This window comes from Ochotona curzoniae, unplaced genomic scaffold, assembly GCF_017591425.1.
Source record: "Ochotona curzoniae isolate NIBS_2020 unplaced genomic scaffold, NIBS_Ocur_1.0 scaffold_2587, whole genome shotgun sequence".
NCBI classification, from domain to species: Eukaryota; Metazoa; Chordata; class Mammalia; order Lagomorpha; family Ochotonidae; genus Ochotona; species Ochotona curzoniae.
Window position 1 is genome coordinate 1,449,509 of NW_024467096.1, and position 21,937 is coordinate 1,471,445.

Sequence of the window (21,937 nt, forward strand, 5' to 3'; positions counted from 1 at the left end):
CTACCACAGTACAGCAGACTTTCCCTTTCTTGAGTCAGAATACTAACAAACAACAGACCATGTGAAAATGCTCTCCTTCACCTCTAGAAAGTATTCTTTATTTTCTTTTCTTTGATTTTTCAACCTAAAAATCTGCATTGGTGTCACTTTGATTATCATGGGAATATTGTAAAAATTAGATTTTCTGAATCATACTTTTTTATTTGAAAGGCAAATTATTTTCTTTATGGAGAGAAAAGGAGACACATAGAAAGAGGTCTCCCATCTGCTGGTTCTCTCTCCAAATGGCCGCAATGGCCAAAGCTGAGCTGTTCTGAAGCCAGGAGCCAGAAACTTCTTCAGAGCCCACCCAGTCACAAGGATTTGAGCCATCTTCTGCTGCTTTCCCAGGCAACAAGCAGATAGCTGGTTTGAGAAGTGGAGCAGCCAGGACTCAAACCAGCAGTCATGTGGGATACTAGCACTGCAGGTAGAGGATTAGCCAACTAAGCCACTGTCACAACCCCAAAATAGAATTCCATTCAGGTCTAACTCAGAACAACACAGTCAGCCTTACAACTTCACAGGCAGAGGGCTTCCTGATTCCTTAGAGGGCAGAAGAGGCTACAAAACTCTCTTCTCAACAATGCTTAAGATGTTTAAAGAGACAGCTCCCAGCTGGAGACAGTTATGCTTAGTGAAATAAACCAGTCCCAAAAGGACAGACACCATGTTCTCTATGATATAATACAGCCTTCATGCAAAATACAAAGTAGATAGACATAGGTAATCAAGTATTATATTTTCATAGATGAACTGTATTATGGAGACTAGCATTCCAGGAAGTAAAAGCATGTGGCAGCATGCATTTCTACTCCTAAGTAAAAGGAAGACTCCAAATGAAACCATTAAACATACCTTGACAGTTTGATAAGAGCTTTTCTACTTTTGTCTATACCTCAATGCCATGATATACTTAAATAATAGAATGTTACATTTTTAACTGCTAGTAAGGGACTATGCTACTATATTAATATGGGGGAGAGAAAAAAAGGAAGGGAGAACTATTTGTACCTATAAAATTGTATAATGACATTTAAATAGCAGACAGTTAATCTGGTAATTGTTACTAAGGGAGTAAATACTACTGTAATAATTCAGAAAATAATGGAGGGAGGGAAGAACCCCTGATACCTACAAAACTGTGTCATGGTACATAATAAATATATTTTTAAAAACTGTATCATGGGGCAGGCTCATGGGGGTCTGAGATACAGACTTGCAGGGGTTCTAGGGGATGGTACCTTGGTGGTGTGTGGGGACCTGGAGACTCATGCCCAGGCAGGTGGAGCAAACCTGGGGATTTCACCACATGCTTGGTCCTAGGCAGGTTTGGGGAAGGTAGGGGAGAGCCCTATGTTAGTCTGCTGGCGTAGTGTGATGGTGGACCAGGTTTGGGGAACTGTGAATGTGCTTGGATACTGGGTGGGTGGAGGGATAAAGTCACAGGCCAGCATGTGTGCCAGGAGCTTGGGTCCCTAGTGCATGGGCAGAGCTCCAGGCCAGCATCCCACCTCACTGGAAGACCAGGTTTCTGAAGACTAGGCTGGGGAAACCCTTGCGCTCCATGGCACAGGGACTGGGGATTGCTCAGGGAAGGGTGTGAGGGTATGTGTGGAAGGGAGGGCCATTGAGGGAATATGTTTCAGGTGAGGAATGAGGGACTTCCATCAATAAGGCCACTGTTCCTGCAGGTAAATGAGGGGGCTGAAACCAAGTGGTTTGGAGTGGGGAAGCTGGAAGACCTTTCTGGGTCAGGCCAATGCCCCTGCCCATGTGGGTGACCTGAGTTGGAATTGACCACTGCCGACAACCACCCACCAGCACACTGTAAAACAATGGCTGGGGGTCTAACCTGGCAGGGCTAGATCACAGTACTTGCCAATGAGTGTTGCAACATGGGATGAGTAATGTTAGGCTAGCCCATGACACTAACCAGCACACAAGAGAACCAGGTCTGGGGGCAGAATCCGTCGGGGATATGTGGGCTAACACTTGTGGAACTCCAGTTTCTACTGTTTTGCTCAACAGCTGGGATGGATGATGTGCTGAGGTAGGCATGACCATGGAACCCCCGGACACTCATGGGTGCTGGTGATGGACACAGGCAAGGCTGGTTCAGGCTGTAGCACCTGTAGGCACATCCAAGCATAAGGTGTGGAATGGGCCGGACCACAAATCCACCAGCTCACATAAAGGCAGAGGCAGACTATGCTAGGTAAGAGCATAGCAATTTGTTGGCACAGATGAAATCTAGGTCTGGGAGTGGGCCTAGTGGTGGAACTTGGGAAACTCTCCTGGTGGCTATAGTTTCCACTGGTGAGCATGTGATTCATGCATGGGTATTGGTCAGGCTGGGTAAGGCAGCTCCACTTGTCAGCAAGTGTGTGGGTTGGTTCCGGAGGTTGAGGGAACACTGGGCCAAACCTTAGGACACTGGCATGTGCAGGAGCCAGGGGGTTATGCTAAACTAGGCTATCATACCTAAAGATTTTCATGATCCAGGAATGGGGCAGGCTTGGCAGGGCCAGGCTGCAGCACTCCCCACTGAGAGTTGGGACATGATGCAGACTGGGCCAGGCCAGGCTGCAGCAGCTAATGGTAAAGGCCAAGATGGGGGATGGGCTATTTGGGGCTGGGTCAGTGCAACCACTGGCACAATGCAAGATTATAGCTTGGAGCAGATCGGGTCAGGGAGCTTTGGGAATGCCTCAGCTATGGTTCACACTAGTGAGCATGAGAGCCAGAATGGGGCAGCGATCTAGGCTGGACATGACTGCAGTGTCCCTTGGCATGAGTGTAGATTGGATCTGGGGCATGCCAGCCTAGACTAGACTCCAGCATCTGCTGGTGCTTGTGAGAGCCAGGGTGGGTATAGGATGGGCTGGGCTAGGTCTTAGTACCTACTGAACCACATGAGAGATGAATCTGGGAGTGGGTCAGGTATGTCTGGGCTGTAGCACCCAACAATAAGAACTGGAATGGATGTTGGCCAGTTGGGTAAGGCCACTGTTCCTGCCAGGACAGGAGGTATACCAAGACAGGCTGGACCAAGGACCCACTGGTATGTGCACGAGATCTGTCACTGGAAGGAGACCTTGAGGAACTTGGGGAACTCCTTTGTCAGGACACAGTACCTGCAGGAGAGTGTAAGAACCAAGGCTGGGGATAGCCCAGACCAAGTCAGATTACAATACCTGCTGGCATACATGTAGGTCATGTCGGAAGGCAGGACAGGCTGGGCCAGTTCATAACATCCACTGGCAGATGTGAGAACCAGGATGGGGTACAAGAAAGGCCAGGTTGGGCTACAACATCAGTCAGTTCACATTGAGGATAGGACTGGGAGCTGGCTGAGCTGGGCTAAGCTGCAGCACTCACTAGGATGAGCTAGAAATGAAGGCAGGTCAAGCTGAGCCAGGCTGCAGCACCTATCAGGCCATACCAGACTGGGATACACTTCCCACCAGCACATGTAAGACCCTGGAGTGAGGGGTAAGCCCAGTAGGGGAGTTGCAGAGGTTCCCCTGCTGGGCTACTGCTCCCACTGGTGAGCTTGAGAACTGGGACCAGGGGCAGAACAGGCTAGGCAAGACTACAATACCCAGGAAAATCAAGATGATGGAATAGAGTAAGGACATGCTTAAATGGACAGAGAAACATTAACTAGTATGAAGCAGAGAGGGCACATTCCAGGAAATAGGAGAGGACAGAACAACAGCAGAGGGGTACCTGAAAACTGATAGACACAGGAAAGCAGCAAAAACAATGGTGTGGTGTTGCAGTGACTGACACCCCAGCGACATTCAGCAAATGGCAATCTGAACTCCACCAGCAACCAGGTGGAAAGGGACATTTACCGGAAGCTCCATAGGTGAACCCAGACAAAGAACCGCTTGTCCTGCTGGTCTGTTTTATTTGACCAGGAGCAGAGACATAGTGGCAGATCCCAGATGGGCAGTGCAGGAACAGGGTGGATTTCATAGCTCATCTGCCCGCCTAGAGCACCATGTCATTTAAGGAGGCAAGGGTTATGGAGTAGGACTACGTGTGTACTGATCTGGGAGTGATCTCATTTCTGGCTCAGTGAACATCAACAGTGTAGCATCCTACAGGTTCCACACAAGACATGTCCAGGTAGTCTTCAGACCTGACAGCCAGCAGATCAAGAACTCTGGTAGTGGCATGTCGGGTGCCATTTTGTACAGTGTGGCAAAAGTTTTAGGACTTCAGGGACAACAGTGAGCTGTGCATGCACTGAACTCACGAGAACCCACGGAGCTCAATGCATTGCTCTGGTCCCACAGGAAGATAATATGGGTCAAAATAGGTCTGTGTGGCCCTCAGAACTGGGACCAAAGCCTTAGGACCCTGCTCTCATGTGGGAGACCCTGAAGAAGTTCCTGGCTGCTGGCTGCTGGCTGCTGGCTTGGCCTTGGATCAGCTCAGCTCCAGATATTGCACCCACTTGGTTTTCCAATAAAAATAAAATTAAAATCTTTTTTAAAAGAAACTAATTAAAATTAATCAAGAAAGAAGCTGTAGTATGAATGCTCTGTTAGTATACATTATATGGTAATGATCCAGAGCAGCATATGCTGGGAGAATGGGAATTCTAATGTGGGACACATGCTCCTTAACTGGGATCTGAATCATCAGGCTTAAATGGCCAGCCCTGTTTAGAGCAGCTATAGCCTCACAGAAAAAAAAATCAAAAGCACAGAGAATTCTTATATACTTCTTGCTCCTACAAATTCATAGCCTCTTCCACTATCAGCATCTCCCACCAGAGTGACACATTTGTTACAATGAGCCTGAAGTGACACATCATTTTCACTTTGAAGCCCAGAGTTTATGTCAGGGTTCACTCCTCAGGTTGTACATTGTCAGTTGCAATGTCATATAAAATTCTCTGAGTGCAGAAAAAAAAAATCTCAGTGCTCCATATCCTCACTCCTGCATCCCCCAGCCTCTGGAGACCAGATACTTTCACAGCTCTCACAGTTTGCCCTTCAAATCAATCACTTTTCACTTTAACACAAGTAAAAAAAAAAAAAAAAAGGAAGGGCAAACTAAATTTAAACTAAAGAGAAAAAACTAGCAGAGTGATAATAACATAAAGGATACAAAAGCATTAAAAAATCTGTGAGGACAAAAACTGATTCTTTGAGGGATCAACAAAATGCAAACCTTTAGTTAAACTGACAGAGGAGGAGTAAAAAGGAGCAGAAGAAGATGAGGCGTAATATACTGGTTTGAATGAAAGAGGTGATTTAACTAGCAAGCATTCAAAAATAAAAAGCATTATAAAGAAATAAGTATTTGCTGTCTGGCAGCGATGGACTTGGTGCATGGAGCCCACAATCATACACGTGGACTACTGACTGATGGTCAATAGCTGAAGTTATTAACAGCATCAGTTTATTAAGTTTATTAAAAGCATCAGACTTTTAAAGACCGACAGTCGCTCAGGCACGAGGGAGGGCAGCTTGAGGAAGTTACATATCAGCAGCAAGAAGGAGTTGACTTGAGACTATGGGAGTTCCTGCACCCGTGCCAACAAGAGGAAGCAGTTCTCTTTGATCTGATATCTATATCTGAGGATTTAGGGAGTTTCTGGGAGTTTCTGTAACAGGGTTGCAGCTGGCCATGGCTCCACACTGGCAAGGTTTCCCAATGTCCTCTCCTAATCAATTGTCATGCTGCAGACCTAATCAATTGTCCTACACAATTATTTGCCAATCAATGAGATAACTGACAAAATGGACAAATCCTCTGAGAAGACATAAAACACTGAATGTGACTAAACAAGAAACACAAGTGCTGTTAATTACAAGTGTAGCTGGCTGAGTTCATAATCAAACTGCTCACAAAGATGTATTATGTCCACATGGCTTCACAGCTAAAATCTGCCAAATGTTTAAAGCATTGCACCAGTCCCTCACAAACTCTTGCAGAAACATGGGGAACACTTCTTAACTCATTCTATGTTAAGTCTTATTCAGTACCAAAACTGATCAGACACCACAAGAAAATTAATTGTTGAACAAAAATGCAAAAAAATGCCTGGTAAAATACTAACAAATCAAACACAGCAGCTTTTGAAAAGGATTATATGCCAGGATCAAGTGTGGTTGATCTAAGAATGGAAACTCAGTTTGACACATAAAAATCCATCTCTGTAACATGCAATATAAATAGAAGAGTGAACAGAAACCACAGGAGCATCTCAGTAGACAGAGAAAAAACATCTGATCAAGCTCCACTGCTACATGGCAAAGGTACTCCACAATAGGACAAATCATCAGCTTCTCTTCTTGACTTGATGAGGGCCATGTGCACAAATCCATGGAAGCATTACACTTACTGGGGAGAGACTGAGCATGTTCCCCTAAGAGCAGGCAGACGTCAGCTGGCTGCTGTCTCCATCCTTGGGAAGCACGGTGCTGGGGAGGACCATAAAGCTGCAGGAGCAAATGAAAAGCATCCAAATTAGAAAGGAAGAAGTAAAAATACCTCTATTCCATGAGAAAATAGTTTGAACTGACTGCAGCAATGCTACGGGACACAAATCATTAAATAATATTTTATAATTTTTTAAAGATTTATTTTTATTGGATAGTCAGGTATACAGAGAAAAGGAAAGACAGAGAGGAAGATCTTCTATCTGATGATTCATTCCCCAAGTGGCCGGAACTGTGCCAATTCGAAGCCAGGAGCCAGGAGCCTCTTCTGGGTCTCCCACGTGGGTGCAGGGTCCCAAGGCTTTGGGCTGTCCTTGACTGCTTCCCCAGGCCACAACCAGGGAGCTGGATGGGAAGCAAGGCCTCTGGGATTGGAACCAGTGTCCATATGAGATCACGGCACAGGCAAGGTAAGGATTTTAGATGCTAAGCTACTGTGCCGGGCCCAATATTTTACAATTTTCAACTGTTAATTGCTCATCTGAAATGTTTTACCTCTATGGACCTACATGTGTGAAAGTACCAGGGAAAAGCAGTAACTGTTAATTGCAACAGAATTTACCACATCTGTTTTTAATATATATTCAAAAAATAGCAGCGAGCATTGTTGCACACCCAGCAATTATATATATTTACACATATATGCATATTTATCTATTATTGCAATCAATTGAATTAGAAAATAAGCTTATTTTGGTGCAAAAAAAAAATAGTTCGGAGACCAGATATAGCAGGCTTTATTTTTCATGATCTACAATTCCATGAATTTTTTGAAGAGCTGTTGTATTTATCCATGGGCACACCAAATACTAATCCCCATTTCAGAAGTGGGAAAAAGAAGATGGGAGTGTGTGTAACTATCAGTCATAGCCACATACTTAGAAAAGAGCAAAGCCAGAAATAAATATTCTCGTTTCTTTGAAGACAGCCGAATGAATCTATCTAAAGAGGGTAAAATGAAGAGCACCAGACTGAGAGGTAGAGCTCCCTGGGGGTCTCATCTGATTCTCCCACCTGGGAGTTGTGTGGTTTGGATGAACTGTTGATTCCCTTGGAACCTTCCTCTCCTTGTTGGAAAAGATCTAGTTGGACTAAGTGATAGCTAAGCCTCCTACCATTTCTAATTCTCTCACCCTGGACTTACTCTACGGCCAAATTGATAGCAATAAACCCTCCCTTTCCAGATGCTTAGGAAAGATCAGGGCCAGAAGAGGACAGACACCCACTTCTCATGACAAGAAACAGGAGAAACAGGATGTCAGTTGCCCAAGTGGCTGCTTCAGCCAGTGACGGACTTAGGTGAGAAGTGTGGTTAAAATTGGAATGGTTGCCTGACCTGAGTGCTCCACCAGGCTCCATCCAGCACAGCTGGGCTTGCCGGCTGCACACACTGGAGGCTAAAAGGGTTCTTCAGCCTTGGAAAAGATCCTTCTTCAGAGGAATCTCCTCCTTCTTCGAAGGGAAGAAAACCCACTGATGTAAAGCCCCACTTCCCAGCTGGTTTCCCCTGCTACATGCCGCTCCAGAAGACATCAAGTGTTGACACATACAAGGGAAGAGTCGTAAGCTGAGCCTGGTCACATTGCCCCTTGTGATATAGTTTTATTTTTAACTTCAAAACACTTGAACTATTTCTGTTGAAGTTTGCTCTCCCTTCCTTGCTTTCCCAGCAGAACTCTCTCCTCTGCAGTAGCTCAGGCACCTCAGGCATCAACGTGCAACTTGCTTGCCACGATCAAGACGCAGGTGCAGCAGATGCTGACTCAGCCCGTGTCAGGTAAGCATTTCAAACATGAGCAGGTGCACTGAGGGGATGGTTAGAGTGCTGGGCGTGCAGCTGGAGACTGAAGGGCATACCATCTTTGTACCCTAAGGAAGCAGGTCAGTAAGCGAATGAGTTCTATATGAGAGGAAGGGTTAAAACCAAGAAGGAGAAACAGCCATGCGTGAACCCCTATTTCAAATTTAAAATCTTAGAGAAGCTTAGAATCTAAGCCTCTTTATGACAGCAATGGCTGGTTGGTTTTTTTGTTTTGTTTTGTTTTTTTGTTTTTTTTTTTTCCTACAGCCAAGCAGCATACTTCTGTGAGCTCTCTAAAGTTGCACCGTGATAAAGGGGAGAGATGTATGGGTGTTGGAAAGAGTAGGTAGAAATATCCAGAATTCACAATTAGTGTTTTCTGAAGCCCAAGTGCTGGGATCTTTCTCCAGCCAACAGCTGCTGTGTTAATTGCAAGTCATTCTCCTGCAGCTTAAATTCCATCCCCCCGTATCACACTACTAGCTAATGCAGCACAACTGTATTCACTGCATGTACTATTTAAACTGTGCATTCAGCATTTGAAACTCAATTTTCTCTAAGCATATACCCCAAGTGTGATTCCCTTCTCCTCAGTTCTTTCGAATTCAAAAGAGATTTATTGGATATAATTGAAAATATCTTACAAGTTGAAAAATGTCTACAGGCTATGCAGCAAAACTGAAAATTATTAGAGTTGAAACTTGCTCATCTAGAGATTCAAAACTGAAATAGCTAATAATATTTCAGGTATTGAAAGTCGTAAAAGACATACAGATCATTTTTTGGCTTCTGGAATTTGTATATAGTGGCAGAGGTAAGAGAGGTATAATTTTCTGGTTTTCCCTGGTTCAAAGTTCAGCTAAGGACATCCTGGGAAGTGGCTTATGCAGTCAAAGGGATTCTGTACACCAACGCCAAGAGAAAAAGGTATCTAAACCAATTACTGACATACCCTATCGATTGCTTCCTGCTAGCTCTGCCCCTCCAGATAAACCTTAGTTCCTGCTGTATTTGTCTGGGTTATAATTATGCCCATTCTCTAGGCACAATCAGCCTCACTGTGTATAACTGCCTATTACTTTTAATTTTGCCAAAGTTTCCATAGCAGCAAAGTCTCTAAGGTGTATGCTAGATGTCATCCTAGTGAGATGAGGGGGTGTTTGCTTAGGAGCAAGTAAGCATTCATGCTGATTCACAGCTCCACTAGATAATCCAGGCAGTTAAGCACTTTCTTGGTACTATAACAGAGATTTCAAATACAATCGCTAATACACACATAATCACCAGATATGAGCTTTAACTAGTGAATGAAATATGAAATAAGTAAAAAGTTTAAAGTTAGAACATTTCTACCATTGATGGAGAATTGCAGATTATGGCATTGCATAGATCTGGGAAAGTGGGTTATTTTTCTTGGTGACAATAAATGCAACTGGAATCTTAGCCTGGAAACACAGGATTATAGAATCAGATGTGCAAATTTTTTTTCAGCCAACTGGTTTTGTTAAAATGTTAAGAGGCAAAAAGATTATGTAATTGCACTTTCTGCATGTTCTTGCCCTAGAATTATGCATTTCCATTGCAAACGATCAGGTTAACAATGTAATAAGTAAGTAATTAATTGGCTGGTTAATAGGTTCAGAGTTAAGAATGTCTTTGGCTTTTAACTTTTATTGAAGGTAAAGCTCAGAAATAGATCATTCTTTCCGGGGCTAGCCACATGAGGAAGCAGAATAGTCAGTGACATCACATGAGGGGTGTGAGAAGGCCCCTGGCCTAAAAATATCTCCCTGACATCAACTCTGTTTGCCTACTAATGTTAAAATTATAGTAGCAAATGTTAAAACTACTGTTTGTTCATCCCATTGTCTTTCGATTGAGTCAGTGATTTAAATATATCTGCTATAAGTGTTATCATGACTTAGCTGATGGCAGGTGGTCACCATTTCCTCCTCATTCTTCCAGGTCCTATGCTACCTTACCCTGTGTACCATCTAAACTTCCACATGCCCTTGGCCATCTCCACACGCACAGCTCCATATGGCACTGTGATTTTTATAGACTTTCTCAATAAAACCTAAAAATGCAATAGGAAGAAAGCGTGCAATTAGGACTGGAGACTATGGAAGCATGGGCCAGGCAGTTTACTTCCCACTTCCATGTATCGTGCTTTCTTCTCTAGAAAAGAAAAAGATTATATCAGGATCTCTGGACCCTCAGTGTCTGGAACCCGTTATGTGGGGAGAACCTCAAGTCTCATCCCAGTCATCTTGACTCAGAAAGGTTGCCTGTGTGATTTCCACACATGTTGACGTTTGAGAAACAGTATGGAGGATTTCTCGTTTTCTACCCGATCCAGATTCCTGATTCTGTGGTTGCAAGTACTTAAAAGAACTTAAAAGTCCTGAAGCCCTCTGGAAATGATCCTAGCAGCATTCATAGGGTTTGTTGTGCTCTGAATGATGTCTGTTTAATGCAGCTTACATTAACCTAATTAAGTTGGGAAGACTTCTTTTCCTGCCTAAAAAACAAAGATATCCATCATACATTACTAGCAATACATCGCTAGCCTTTATCTATTTTACCATCACTCTCACAGCATTCTTCAAACATACCCTTTTCTAGGATTCTAGTCCACCCAATTCAATGCAGTCCTCATTATGAACCATGAGGGGATGTTGGCAGCTGTGTCAGCCGCACTTGCTCGCCAGTCTCTCAGAGCCCATTCAAGATAGACCTGGAGGGCCCCAGTGCCCTCTTGATATTCTGGTCAGTGCTGCCTTCACTGTCAGGGCACAACCCACTGACGCCCAGCCAAGCCTCTCTCACATTCACACCTCATAGCATGAGTCACTGTCCACAACAAAGATGGAAGTTTCTCTTTCTTTCTGTCCCTCTCTCATTCTGCCTTTCAAATAAATAATCTTTCTAAAAATTTAAAAGAGATAATATTAGCATTTATCCCTTGGAATGAGACCCCATTGAATATTTTTAAGCAGGGAATAAACCCAATTTTATGGACAGTTAAAATCATTCCTTTTATTTGTGGGATAGGGTGCAGATGAGGGGAATGAGATGGATTCTAAAGTTGAGAAACTAGAACATATCAGAGATGAGGCCATTTGGACCTGGGCAATGGTGGTAGAGATGGAAGGGAGTGGATAGGGTCCTCTGCCTTTCCAGAACTTTCATCAAGGCCTTCTCACCTACCTGACAGCAGTTCTTTTGTGATTAGGGGTACAATACCAATTTGCTTCTGGTTCAGAGGCTCCTCAGATTGAATCTCCAGGACCTGGTAATTTTCATTTGTAGCCAGGAAAAAGTAGAGATGAAGACCAAATAACCTAGGTCTACTTGGGCCTTAGTATCCTTATCTGTAAACTGGAATCAATAATACCCATCTGACATGTTTTTTTGTAAGGGTTAAAATAAATACTATCTAAAAGCATATGGAGGGCATAAAATCTTATCTCTTCCTTTATGACATCTAAATGCAGAGAAATCTATCTAGGAAAGCCAGACACTCCAGGGACTGTGGACTGGAACAGAGAAGATTCAAATAGGGGGGATATTATATCACAAAGCAACCAATTATATACATATATCATGAGGCTTCTGGGACAATACTAGAAGAGTCTGAGGAAAACCCGGACACTTGGTCACAGTAGTTCCCCAGCAAGAATTAGGCTGTGAAAAACTCTGGATTGACATACCTTGGTGAGAAACCTTCCCCAAGGAACCACAAAGGGTTCACATTTTGGTTTTCAAATGCTTTTTGCCTGTTCATCTTTCTCTTTCCTTTCAGTGCCAGCAATCTTCAGAGTGGTCTATAGTCACCGTGTCTTGTGGCTCAGCACATGCCCTCTGTCAAAGTCACTCATCTGGTATGACACCAAAAGATCTTTAAATAGCAACAGAGAGAGAGAGAGAGAGTCTTTGTTGCCTGTTACATTTTTTCTTCTTAAAGTTGTATTTTCAAATAATAACAACCCAATGCAGAGCAGTTAGTCTATAAACAAATAGTTTCAACATCAGTAGCATTGCTGTCAAGAACCATTCTCCACATGCTGGAAGGCAAGAAATAATTGGGTTAAGAATTCATCACTAGCATCCCTACAGCCGGACACATCCCCATGCTGGGACATCATTCTTGGTATACACCGAGAGCATACAGATCCATGCTACCCTTCTTTTAATCTCTCAACAAGTGAACTCTGTTTTGCTACATCAGGCTGGCAAATAGCAAGTTGGACATTCCTGACACTGGTCACTTCTTCTATTTTTTGTGCTCTCCTCTTCTGACACCCAGCATGGGACTCTGACTCCTCCAGATTCCATTCTTACTCATGAATTTCTCTTCTGAACAGAAAGTAGTTACAATCCCTAAGCCAGGACATAACACTGCCACCAGAGAACTTCCCCTTTGCTTTTGAGCAAACACCATATTTTGAATAGCCAAGGATCCCACTGTGTGGCTAAAATGCCATATTTGATCTGGCAAGAGTTCTTTGGGGACCTCCTCTAAGCAAGGACATGGTCATCACTATTCTCATCTTTGCTCCAGAACATGACGCTATCACCCCTATTTCCCTTTACAACTGTGTCAGCATATTCCTTGCTCTGTTAGCTTTTGGGTCTCTCCTTCTCTGGCTCTGCTGCTTCCTAATGCTTCCCATTGAGGAAAATGTTGGGTGATGCACTTCATGGATTGCTTTTCTATTCTCACATCCCCAGTTAGGGTTTCCTTTCTCACTTTTAAGTAGATCATTCTAATTTATGCATCTCTACATTCTGGTCCCCCATCTTCTTGTCCACATGACCACCCTAAGCAGCTTGTACTAAACTAATTGGAACTCGACTTTCTGTTGAAGCATTTGCCTTTCCAGATCTTCGTTTCTCTGAGATTTGCAGCTGATTTGTTTCCTTTTCCTAATTCAAACATTTGGCATCAGCTTTGATTTTTCCTTCCCCTTCTCCAGCCAGAAACAAAAGCCTGATTCTCTTGTGTGATGTTTCCTGTGTGCCTCATGTTGCCCATTTCTTTCGTTACTCTCATGCATCAGTTTCTAACACTTGGTTTCCCTACTGAATCCATCCCTCTGCTACTACTGGTTAATAGTCCAAGGTACTGTACTAAATGACTCTCTACTGTATACAAATCATTCCAGATGCTCTAACTTAATATTTAAGAAATTCCACAGTAAGTCCATATTGGGTTCCCCCTCCCCAAGAAGTGATTTGAGGTGGCAAGATTGTATTTGCACATTAAACTCTAAGCCAACATATCAGTAGCTTGATTTTTGTATCCAAATGGAGTGCTGGTTGCTTGATCCTATTCCACTCCATCGCAATCTTAGTCCATTTCACCTGGTGTAACAGTATACCACAGACTGGGTGACGTCTCTACAACAGAAATGTATTTCTAACATTTCTGCCACCTGGAAAGTCCAAGGACAAGGTGGAGGCAGTATGATATGTGCTAAGGGCCTGAGTCTGGTTCAGACGGCCATCTTCTTTCTGTGCCCTCACAGGGTAGAAGGGACAAGGGATCTATTCCCAGTTTCTGTTACTGAGACACTAGTCCCAGCACTCTCCCCAAAAGGCCCCACCTTCAAATACTCTTACCTTGGGGATTAGGAGTCGACATAGGAATTTTAGGGAAACATATCCAGACTGTAGCACAGTCCATCTTTCGAAATCCTTCCAGCAGCTATCCCCTCCTCTGTTGGGCTCCTTTTCAGGCTTTTGCACTTTGCTTAATTTTTCTCCTGGTTGCTGAACCTATCTGATGTCCTGGCTTGCAAACTGTCATATCTGTTTCAGCCGAGTATTGAAAATATAGAGCACTCTGGCATAACAGTGAACCAGTGGAGTCTGAAACAAGGCTTCTCATGTATTAACGTGCGTAAGAATCAGATGGGAGAGTGTTAAGAATGTAATTTCCATACTTCTTACTCAGGTCAAGGATGAAGACAACATCTGTAACCAGTGTTTTCTAGAATGTTCAATTAATATATAAATGCTATGTTTTGTGCTGCCCGGTACTGTAGCTACTAGCTGCATGTGGATGTTGAGCCCTTGAAATATCTCTCTTATTACCATAGAGCAGAATTGTAAATGTTCTTTCATTTTGACAAATTTAAATTTAAAAAGTCACCTGTGCCTGGGTGATTACAATATTAAACAGAGAAATCTAAATGTTAAACAAGCACCTTAGCTGATTGTAATGAACCATAGTATTTAAGGACCATGTAATCCCAAGTAATGCTTATGTTCACTTAACTGGTACATGGTAGATAATTAAGATTGTTGGATAGATGGATGAATGCATGGGCAGATGAATAAATGAATTAACTAGACTGTAACTTTCTTGAAACTTTGTTTCTCCTGAAACAGAAAATCTGGGAGACTCTTTCAGGATAAAAGAGGGTAAAAACACTTAACGACCAAATGTAATAAATTGGCTTTAAAAACATTGTTGTTCAAAAGCTGAAATTTAACCAAAATAACTGTAAAGGATACTTTTGTTTCAACTGGAAAAAATTAAACATAAGCAACATGTTTCATGATATTAGAAAATAATTTTCAGTTTTCTTAAGTGAGACAATGTTACTATAATTATAAAGGAAAACATCCTTGTTCTTGAAAATATCTGCTGAGGTACCGGGCACTGAATGTCACCATATCAACAGCATCTGAGAATATTTCAAAACAATCCAAGAAGATGGGATTAAAAGACTTTGAAACCTATTCATGCATGAGGCATGTAAAAAGTTTATAGAAAATGTATGTTTTGAAAAACTGCTTTGGGTGGGACTTCTCCCTTTATCGCCCCCCCTCTTACCCCAGATACAGAAAAAAAAATAAAAGAGAGAGAGTGTGTGGAAACAATGGTCTTACCCACTTTCCTGTAGCCCTTGACCCTTTGTGTCCTAATCAATTATGTAAAGATCATTAAAATAAAAAACAAATAACAAACAAAAGAGAGAGAGAGAGAGAGAGAGAGAGAGAGAGAGAGAGAAACTGCTTCCTCCGTGGCGGTGTGAGTCAGTGACAGCAGGATGAGCGGATAATGAAGGATCGGAAATGTGATTGCTACTCCCCAGCTGTGTGACCTTGGATGAATGATTTAACCTCTTCAAGCTTCCATTGCTTTAACCTAAAAGAGGAAAATTACAACTCCAGGGTTCAGAAGGAATTAAATGCGAGACTATGTGAAGTCTCTTTGACTCCTGACAACATAGATAACCACAATACTTTTCTTACTAATCATGTAAATTCAAATTTTCCCTTAGAATTAAGAAGCAAGAAGAACGTGTGAAGCTATGGTGAGTACTGGGTATAATGAAGGCTTGTTTTTCAGAAGGTCTCAATCTTGCCTCATTAAAACCTGCAGACAAGTAGCTGGCAGACTTGTACTTACGGTTTGATATTTATTGATATTTTTACAAAACAGGAAAGACTGAACAAAATTTGAAAGCAAGTGACAGAGTGGAATGAAGTAAGGAGGTGAGAAAGATTTGTGAGCATATTTTAGTGAACTTCGGCAAGTAAAACAGCCCCCTCAAAAGCCAGCAACAATCTAAGTGGCTAACAGTTCCTTCTTTCAGCAAATATTATTCAGTGCCTGTAATGGTGCAGGGCCCCTGTCAGGTTCTAGGGATGCTAATGTGAGCAAAACTAGATCTGACCTCTATACCCCCAACATATCCTCAGGCAGTGGTTAGTGAAGTAACAGATAGCACACCCATGTTCTGGAATGTTCTACTGTCATTTTTTAAAAACTTGCAAAGAATAATTCATAAAACAATCTGATCTTATGTTATAACAAACAAGTTTAAAATTAGGTTGCAAAATTATTTTTTATAACACTACATGATCTATATTAATCATAACCCACAACATAGAAACAGCAATTGTCAACATCACAGCCTATTACCTACAGCTGTTTTTGCCTCTTTTTTTTTTAAAGATTTATTTTTATTAGAAAGTCAGATATACAGAGAGGAAGAGATACAGAGAAAGATCTTATATCCAGTGATTCACTCTCCTGTGGCCACAACCCCCAGAGCTGAGCCCAATCCAAACCCAGGCAGGAGCTTTTTCGGGGTCTCCCACGTGGGTGCAGTGTCCCAGGGTTTGGGCCATCCTTGACTGCTTTCCCAGGCCACAAGCAGGGAGCTGGATGGGAAGTGGGGCTGCTGGGATATGAACCTGCATCTGTATGGGATCCCAGCACATGCAAGGCAAGAAGCCTAGTCACCAGGCTACTTTGCTGGACCCTTTACCTTTATCTTAAACCTACCTAGTATATATATAGAATAAACTGCTGGAAAATTGTAATATAGAAAGAATGAAAAAGAGGGAGGGAGGGAAAAAGGAAGGAAGGAAGGAGGGAGGGAGAGAAGAAGGAAAGAGGGAAGGAAGGAAGGAAGCAAAGAAGGAAGAAGGGAGGGAGGGAGGAAGGAAGGAAGGGCTTATGGTTGTTGTTTCTGAGTTGTGAGATTATGATAGTTTTTTTCCTCCTCTTCCATGGTTTTCTACCTATTACAAGATTCCTACCCATAAAAAAGTATATACAGGAAACAAGTAAGTTAATAGTCACAGGCATGCTTGGAGTTTTCTCTTCTGGCATTCATCTGTTTTCTTCTTCCCATTCCCTTCTGTGTCTACAGGGCAGAGTACACAGACCCCCACCTGGCCACAGCACCCCTCACCGGCACTGTGAGGGGTGCATCAATCGCCACTGCCATGTTCCTGTGGAGCCCAATGTCTCCTGCCTGGTGATAAGCTGCCGCCTGCTCTGTGGGGCCACCTTCCACATGTGCAAGGAGACAGAGCATGAGCTTCTCTGCCCCTTGGAGCAGGTTCCATGTCTCAACTCTGAATATGGCTGCCCCCTTTCCATGTCCCGCCACAAGTTGGCCAAACACCTGCAGGTGTGCCCTGCCAGTGTGGTCTGCTGCTCCATGGAATGGAACCGTTGGCCAAATGTGGACTCAGAGACAATTCTGCATGAGAACATCATGAAAGAGACCCCCAGTGAGGAGTGTCTGGACACAGCCCTGGCCCTCCAGGACCAGAAGGTCCTCTTTAGATCCTTGAAGATGGTGGAACTGTTCCCAGAGACGAGGGAAGCCATGGAGGAAGAATCGGCCTTGAATGGTGACAGCAACTGGGAAGAAATGGGAGGAGCAGTTGGGGGAGGGGATGCTAGGTCAGTGCCCCAAGGTTGTCTGTCAGCTGCTAACGGGGAGACGGTGGAGCTGAGTCAAGAAGAACGAGAAGTGCTGGCCAAGACCAAGGAAGGGATGAACCTGGAGAAATTCGACAAGTGGGAAAATATGTTTAGTAAAGAGCATGCCGCCTCTACCTTAGCAAGTTCATCAGCCAGCAGAGACAGCAAGAGCAGGAATGGCCCAGGGACACAACAGGGTTCCAGTGACAATAACAAAGCAGAAGGAGAAGGCATTGCCAAAGGGGAGGAAACACAGGAAAACCAGAAGCAAAGGGACTCCCATGCAGCTGTGGAGACAACAGGGCTTGCCCCGTGGCAGGATGGTGTTTTGGAAAGACTGAAGACAGCTGTGGATGCCAAGGACTACAATATGTACCTAGTGCACAACGGGAGGATGCTGATTCACTTTGGTCAGATGGCTGCTTGCACGCCTAAGGAGAGAGACTTTGTCTATGGTAATTTGGAGGCTCAGGAAGTAAAGACCGTGTACACCTTCAAGGTTCCCGTGAGCTACTGTGGGAAACGAGCTCGCATTGGAGATGCCATGGTGAGTTGCCGGCCAAGTGAACACAAGGCCGTCGATACTTCGGACCTGGGGATCACAGTGGAGGACCTGCCCAAATCAGACCTCATCAAGACCACCCTTCAGTGTGCTCTGGAAAGAGAACTCAAGGGTCACGTCATCTCTGAATCCAGGAGCATTGATGGGCTGTTCATGGACTTTGCCACTCAGACATACAACTTTGAGCCAGAACAGTTTTCTTCAAGGACAGTGCTGGCTGACCTCCTCACCACGAGCAATCCTGGAGGGCTCCACGTGGAGCTCCACAGTGAGTGTGTGACTAGGAGACACAACAAGAGTAGTTCTGCCTTCACGTTCACTTGTAACAAATTCTTCAGAAGGGATGAATACCCCCTGCACTTCAAGAACGTCCACACCGACATCCAGTCATGTCTCAATGGCTGGTTCCAGCATCGCTGCCCCCTTGCCTACCTGGGATGCACATTTGTTCAAAACCACTTCCGTCCTCCAGGGCAAAAAGCCAAAGTGATCTACAGTCAGGAGCTCAAGACCTTTGCCATCAGGCCAGAGGTGGCTCCAGAGCTGAATGAAGGAAGGCAGGTCAACCAGCTCTCCGGCCGTGGAGGAAAAAGCCACCACTCTCTCACAAGCCTGCCCCTGGAGCTTCTGCAGTACATTGCTGGGTTCTTGGACAGCATCAGCCTGGCCCAACTCTCTCAGGTGTCAGTGCTGATGAGGAATATCTGTGCCACTCTGTTACAGGAGAGAGGAATGGTCCTCTTGCAATGGAAGAAGAAAAGATATTCCCATGGAGGTACCTCCTGGAAGGTCCACAGACAGGCAAGTAAACACTCAGCAAATGTGTATTCAGAGCTCTTTATGTGGCAAGCACTGTGACAGACATGAGACAGTTGCTGGGAATAAGACCAAGTTGTGGAGGTCAGTTTAGTAGAGAAGACAGAGCTAGAAACATGTAAATGGCAACACTGTTTGCTGGTTTATCAATAATTTCTGATTGCCCACATGACCCATTCTGCATCCTTTTCCATAGTGTTCTTTTGCCCCAAGAGGCTGATCTCTGCTAAATGCCTCAACTGGCTGCCTTGTCCTGCAGCTTGCCATTGGTAATCCAATTAGGGTGTTTCAGTGAGAAATATGGGGAATATGGGAATGGAAGTAGAATGAGGTTGAAGCAGCTGTCTCCCAGCATGCCTTGCAACTAGTTATGCCTCTGCACTGAAGGGGGCTCTGTCATGTGCTCCCGCCCAGGAACTATTCATTCTGGACCCCTTCACCATCAGGCCTAGGATAACAGTTTTTTAGACTATTACTAGCCCTGGGTACTGCTATCTGCCTGCATATTTGCATATAACTCATTGGAAAAAAAAAATCCCTCTAACTTGCCCGGTTTGAGTATGCCATCTATTTCCTGCTTGGACTCTAACTGATGCAGTATGCCAGCATATCTCCTCAGTCTCATGCCACCTGAAGGTTTTTTTTTTTTAAGTTTTGCCTTTCATTTTGAAACTTAAATGGAATTAGGTCCACTTGTTTCTCCTGATTCAAATGTTTATTTAATTTAAAAACATTGTATAAATCAAAGATTTATCTTCAGAAAGCCTTGTTCCCTATTCTATTAGACCTTCCATGAGGTCATATCACACAGAAGTGAAACTCCTTCTTCACCATGGCCCAAGTGACAGTAACATCCTCTCTCATGGTTAGTATGCTAGTAATTTGCACTACAGACTTATAATACCCAGTTTGGTCAACAATTCCATAACCTCACTGTTGAATTTCTTCTTCATGTATGAATGTTTAAAACTTGGCATTAGGAAGTTATTTTTATTAATAATGCCTCAAACATTATGCATATTTCCCAGTGTTTATACCTTAAGTGGTCTTCTTAAAAAAAAAAAAAGACTTGGCCTCATGTATCCATGTGTTAAATAAATGCTGACTGCCAACCAACCGCATTAGGTATAAACACAAATGAGACTAAGAGGCTGTGTAAGGGATTGTTGTCTGAAGAGCATAATATTTTTTCTCTATAAAATCAGATACAAATTATTCATGTTACATACTAGATATTCCATTATTTTTCAGCTTAAGTTTGTTCCCAAATCAGTGGTTACTGACCACTCTTGGGTATCATATGGAACAAACTATCTTCCTTGGAGAAAAAACAAAGAGAACTTAGTTGAATCTAAAACACATATCAAAGTGGCTGTTTTTAAATAACAAAAAGAGAGACAGTTATAATATTCCAGAAAATAATTGTCTTACATGGGAATAGTGAGAAGAAAATGAAGATGAAGTGTCAGGTTGAAAGGTTATCGAGTTACACGCATGCTCATGAACACAGACTGGGAAACTGATGACTTTGCCACCACTGCTCAGGTGGAAAGGCCAGAGAGTGCTGCACTGAGTATCAGAATCAAGGAATCCCCTGAGGAACCTGTAACCTTCATTAGTTAGAGGGTTTTAATTTCAAGCAATAGAAACCAACTTAAGAGGTCACCAATAATAATGGGTATTCATTGGCATATGTAACTAAGAAAAAAACAGAAGTAATTGTTTCTTGTAAGGCTTGATCTACCAGCTTAGTAATTATACCCAGATGATCTTTTTCTTTCTATTTCTTACCTCTGCTTCCTCAGTAATGGCTTCATGCTACATTGATCTTAGCCAAAAAGCCAAGAAACGATAGTGGCTTCATGCTATGGCAGTTTCTTGGTTGCTCTGGTGGCTAATGGCAGCTCCCCAGGCTGCAAAAGGGAAAAGGAGAATCTGCTTTTGGATATTCTGGAGTGATTTTGTACGTCTCAGTTTGAACTATGTGCCTACTCTAGAACTAACCACATTTGGTGGTGATGGAGCAGGGGATGTATGTTCCACTGCTAACTACTATTGGTCATTCTTACACAACCACATGGCTAGTTAGAAGATTATTGCTAGGAAGGACAGCTAGGGGGATTGCATGCTGGAGAAGGAACTAAAGATGTTTGCAGTAGTCACCCACTACTCTAGAGACTAAGAATAGGAAGGAGAGAGGCATTGCTCTATAATGTTCAGTAAAAGTCAGCCTGCAGGTGCCGCCCCAAGTTCACCTGTGAGCATCCTTTTATCCTTCTCTACAGATTTGGCAGTTCAGCAGCCTCTTCTCCAAAATCAAGAGCTGGGAGTTTAATGAAGTCACCTCCATGTCTGAGCACCTGAAAACCTGTCCTTTCAACGTCATAGAACACAGGACAGATCCTGTTCTCTTAACTAGCATGTGTCGGCCCCGTGAGCAACCCCGGAAGAGCTTAGTCTCCACCTTCAGAGCCCGACCTCATACAAGACAAGCCTCCTGAGGACATCGACACGACCATTCTTGGATTTCTGATGAGTGTTACTGAAAGTAGGACAGAGTATGGTTTTGAAGACCCCTCCCCTGGCTTTGTAAACTCCATATGTGCTTATCTGAATGGAACATACAACGTGCTTCAAAACCTGAGAAAGTTTAAGAATTTAAGTTATGACTCACACTATAGTGCCACGTTGATGACTGATTTTCTTGTTCTAAACGAGATCAGTCTTAGGAAAAAAGAAGTAACTCGAAGCCATTTGAAAGACAAACCCAAGTTCTTAGGAAATGAGAAAGCAATAAAATTTCATAACCAGCATATCCCTGTGCTTTTGGTTTGTAGCATTTTCAAATTCATGGGGCAAGCAATGCAGAGACAGGGACAAAAGTGCAGAACTACCTCCCAGAGCATCCAGGGTGAAGGACATCAGCTCAAAGGCTCTGGGGCTAGTTGTGTCTTGATAGTCAAGTCCAGGACTTTTTAGGTTACTCTACTGCCTCTAATCCCAGGTGGTTTCAATAT

General features: G+C 43.3%; 1 protein-coding gene across 1 annotated transcript; it reads left to right on the plus strand.

The window, feature by feature from the left end:
- The first annotated feature begins 10,971 nt into the window (after nucleotides 1-10,971).
- FBXO40 (F-box protein 40) lies at nucleotides 10,972-21,421 on the plus strand. The gene is made up of 3 exons (XM_041002561.1): nucleotides 10,972-11,073; nucleotides 16,980-18,905; nucleotides 21,206-21,421. Exons 1-3 carry the CDS (start codon nucleotides 10,972-10,974, stop codon nucleotides 21,419-21,421), a joined length of 2,244 nt encoding a protein of 747 aa, XP_040858495.1.
- The last annotated feature ends 516 nt before the right edge of the window (nucleotides 21,422-21,937 follow it).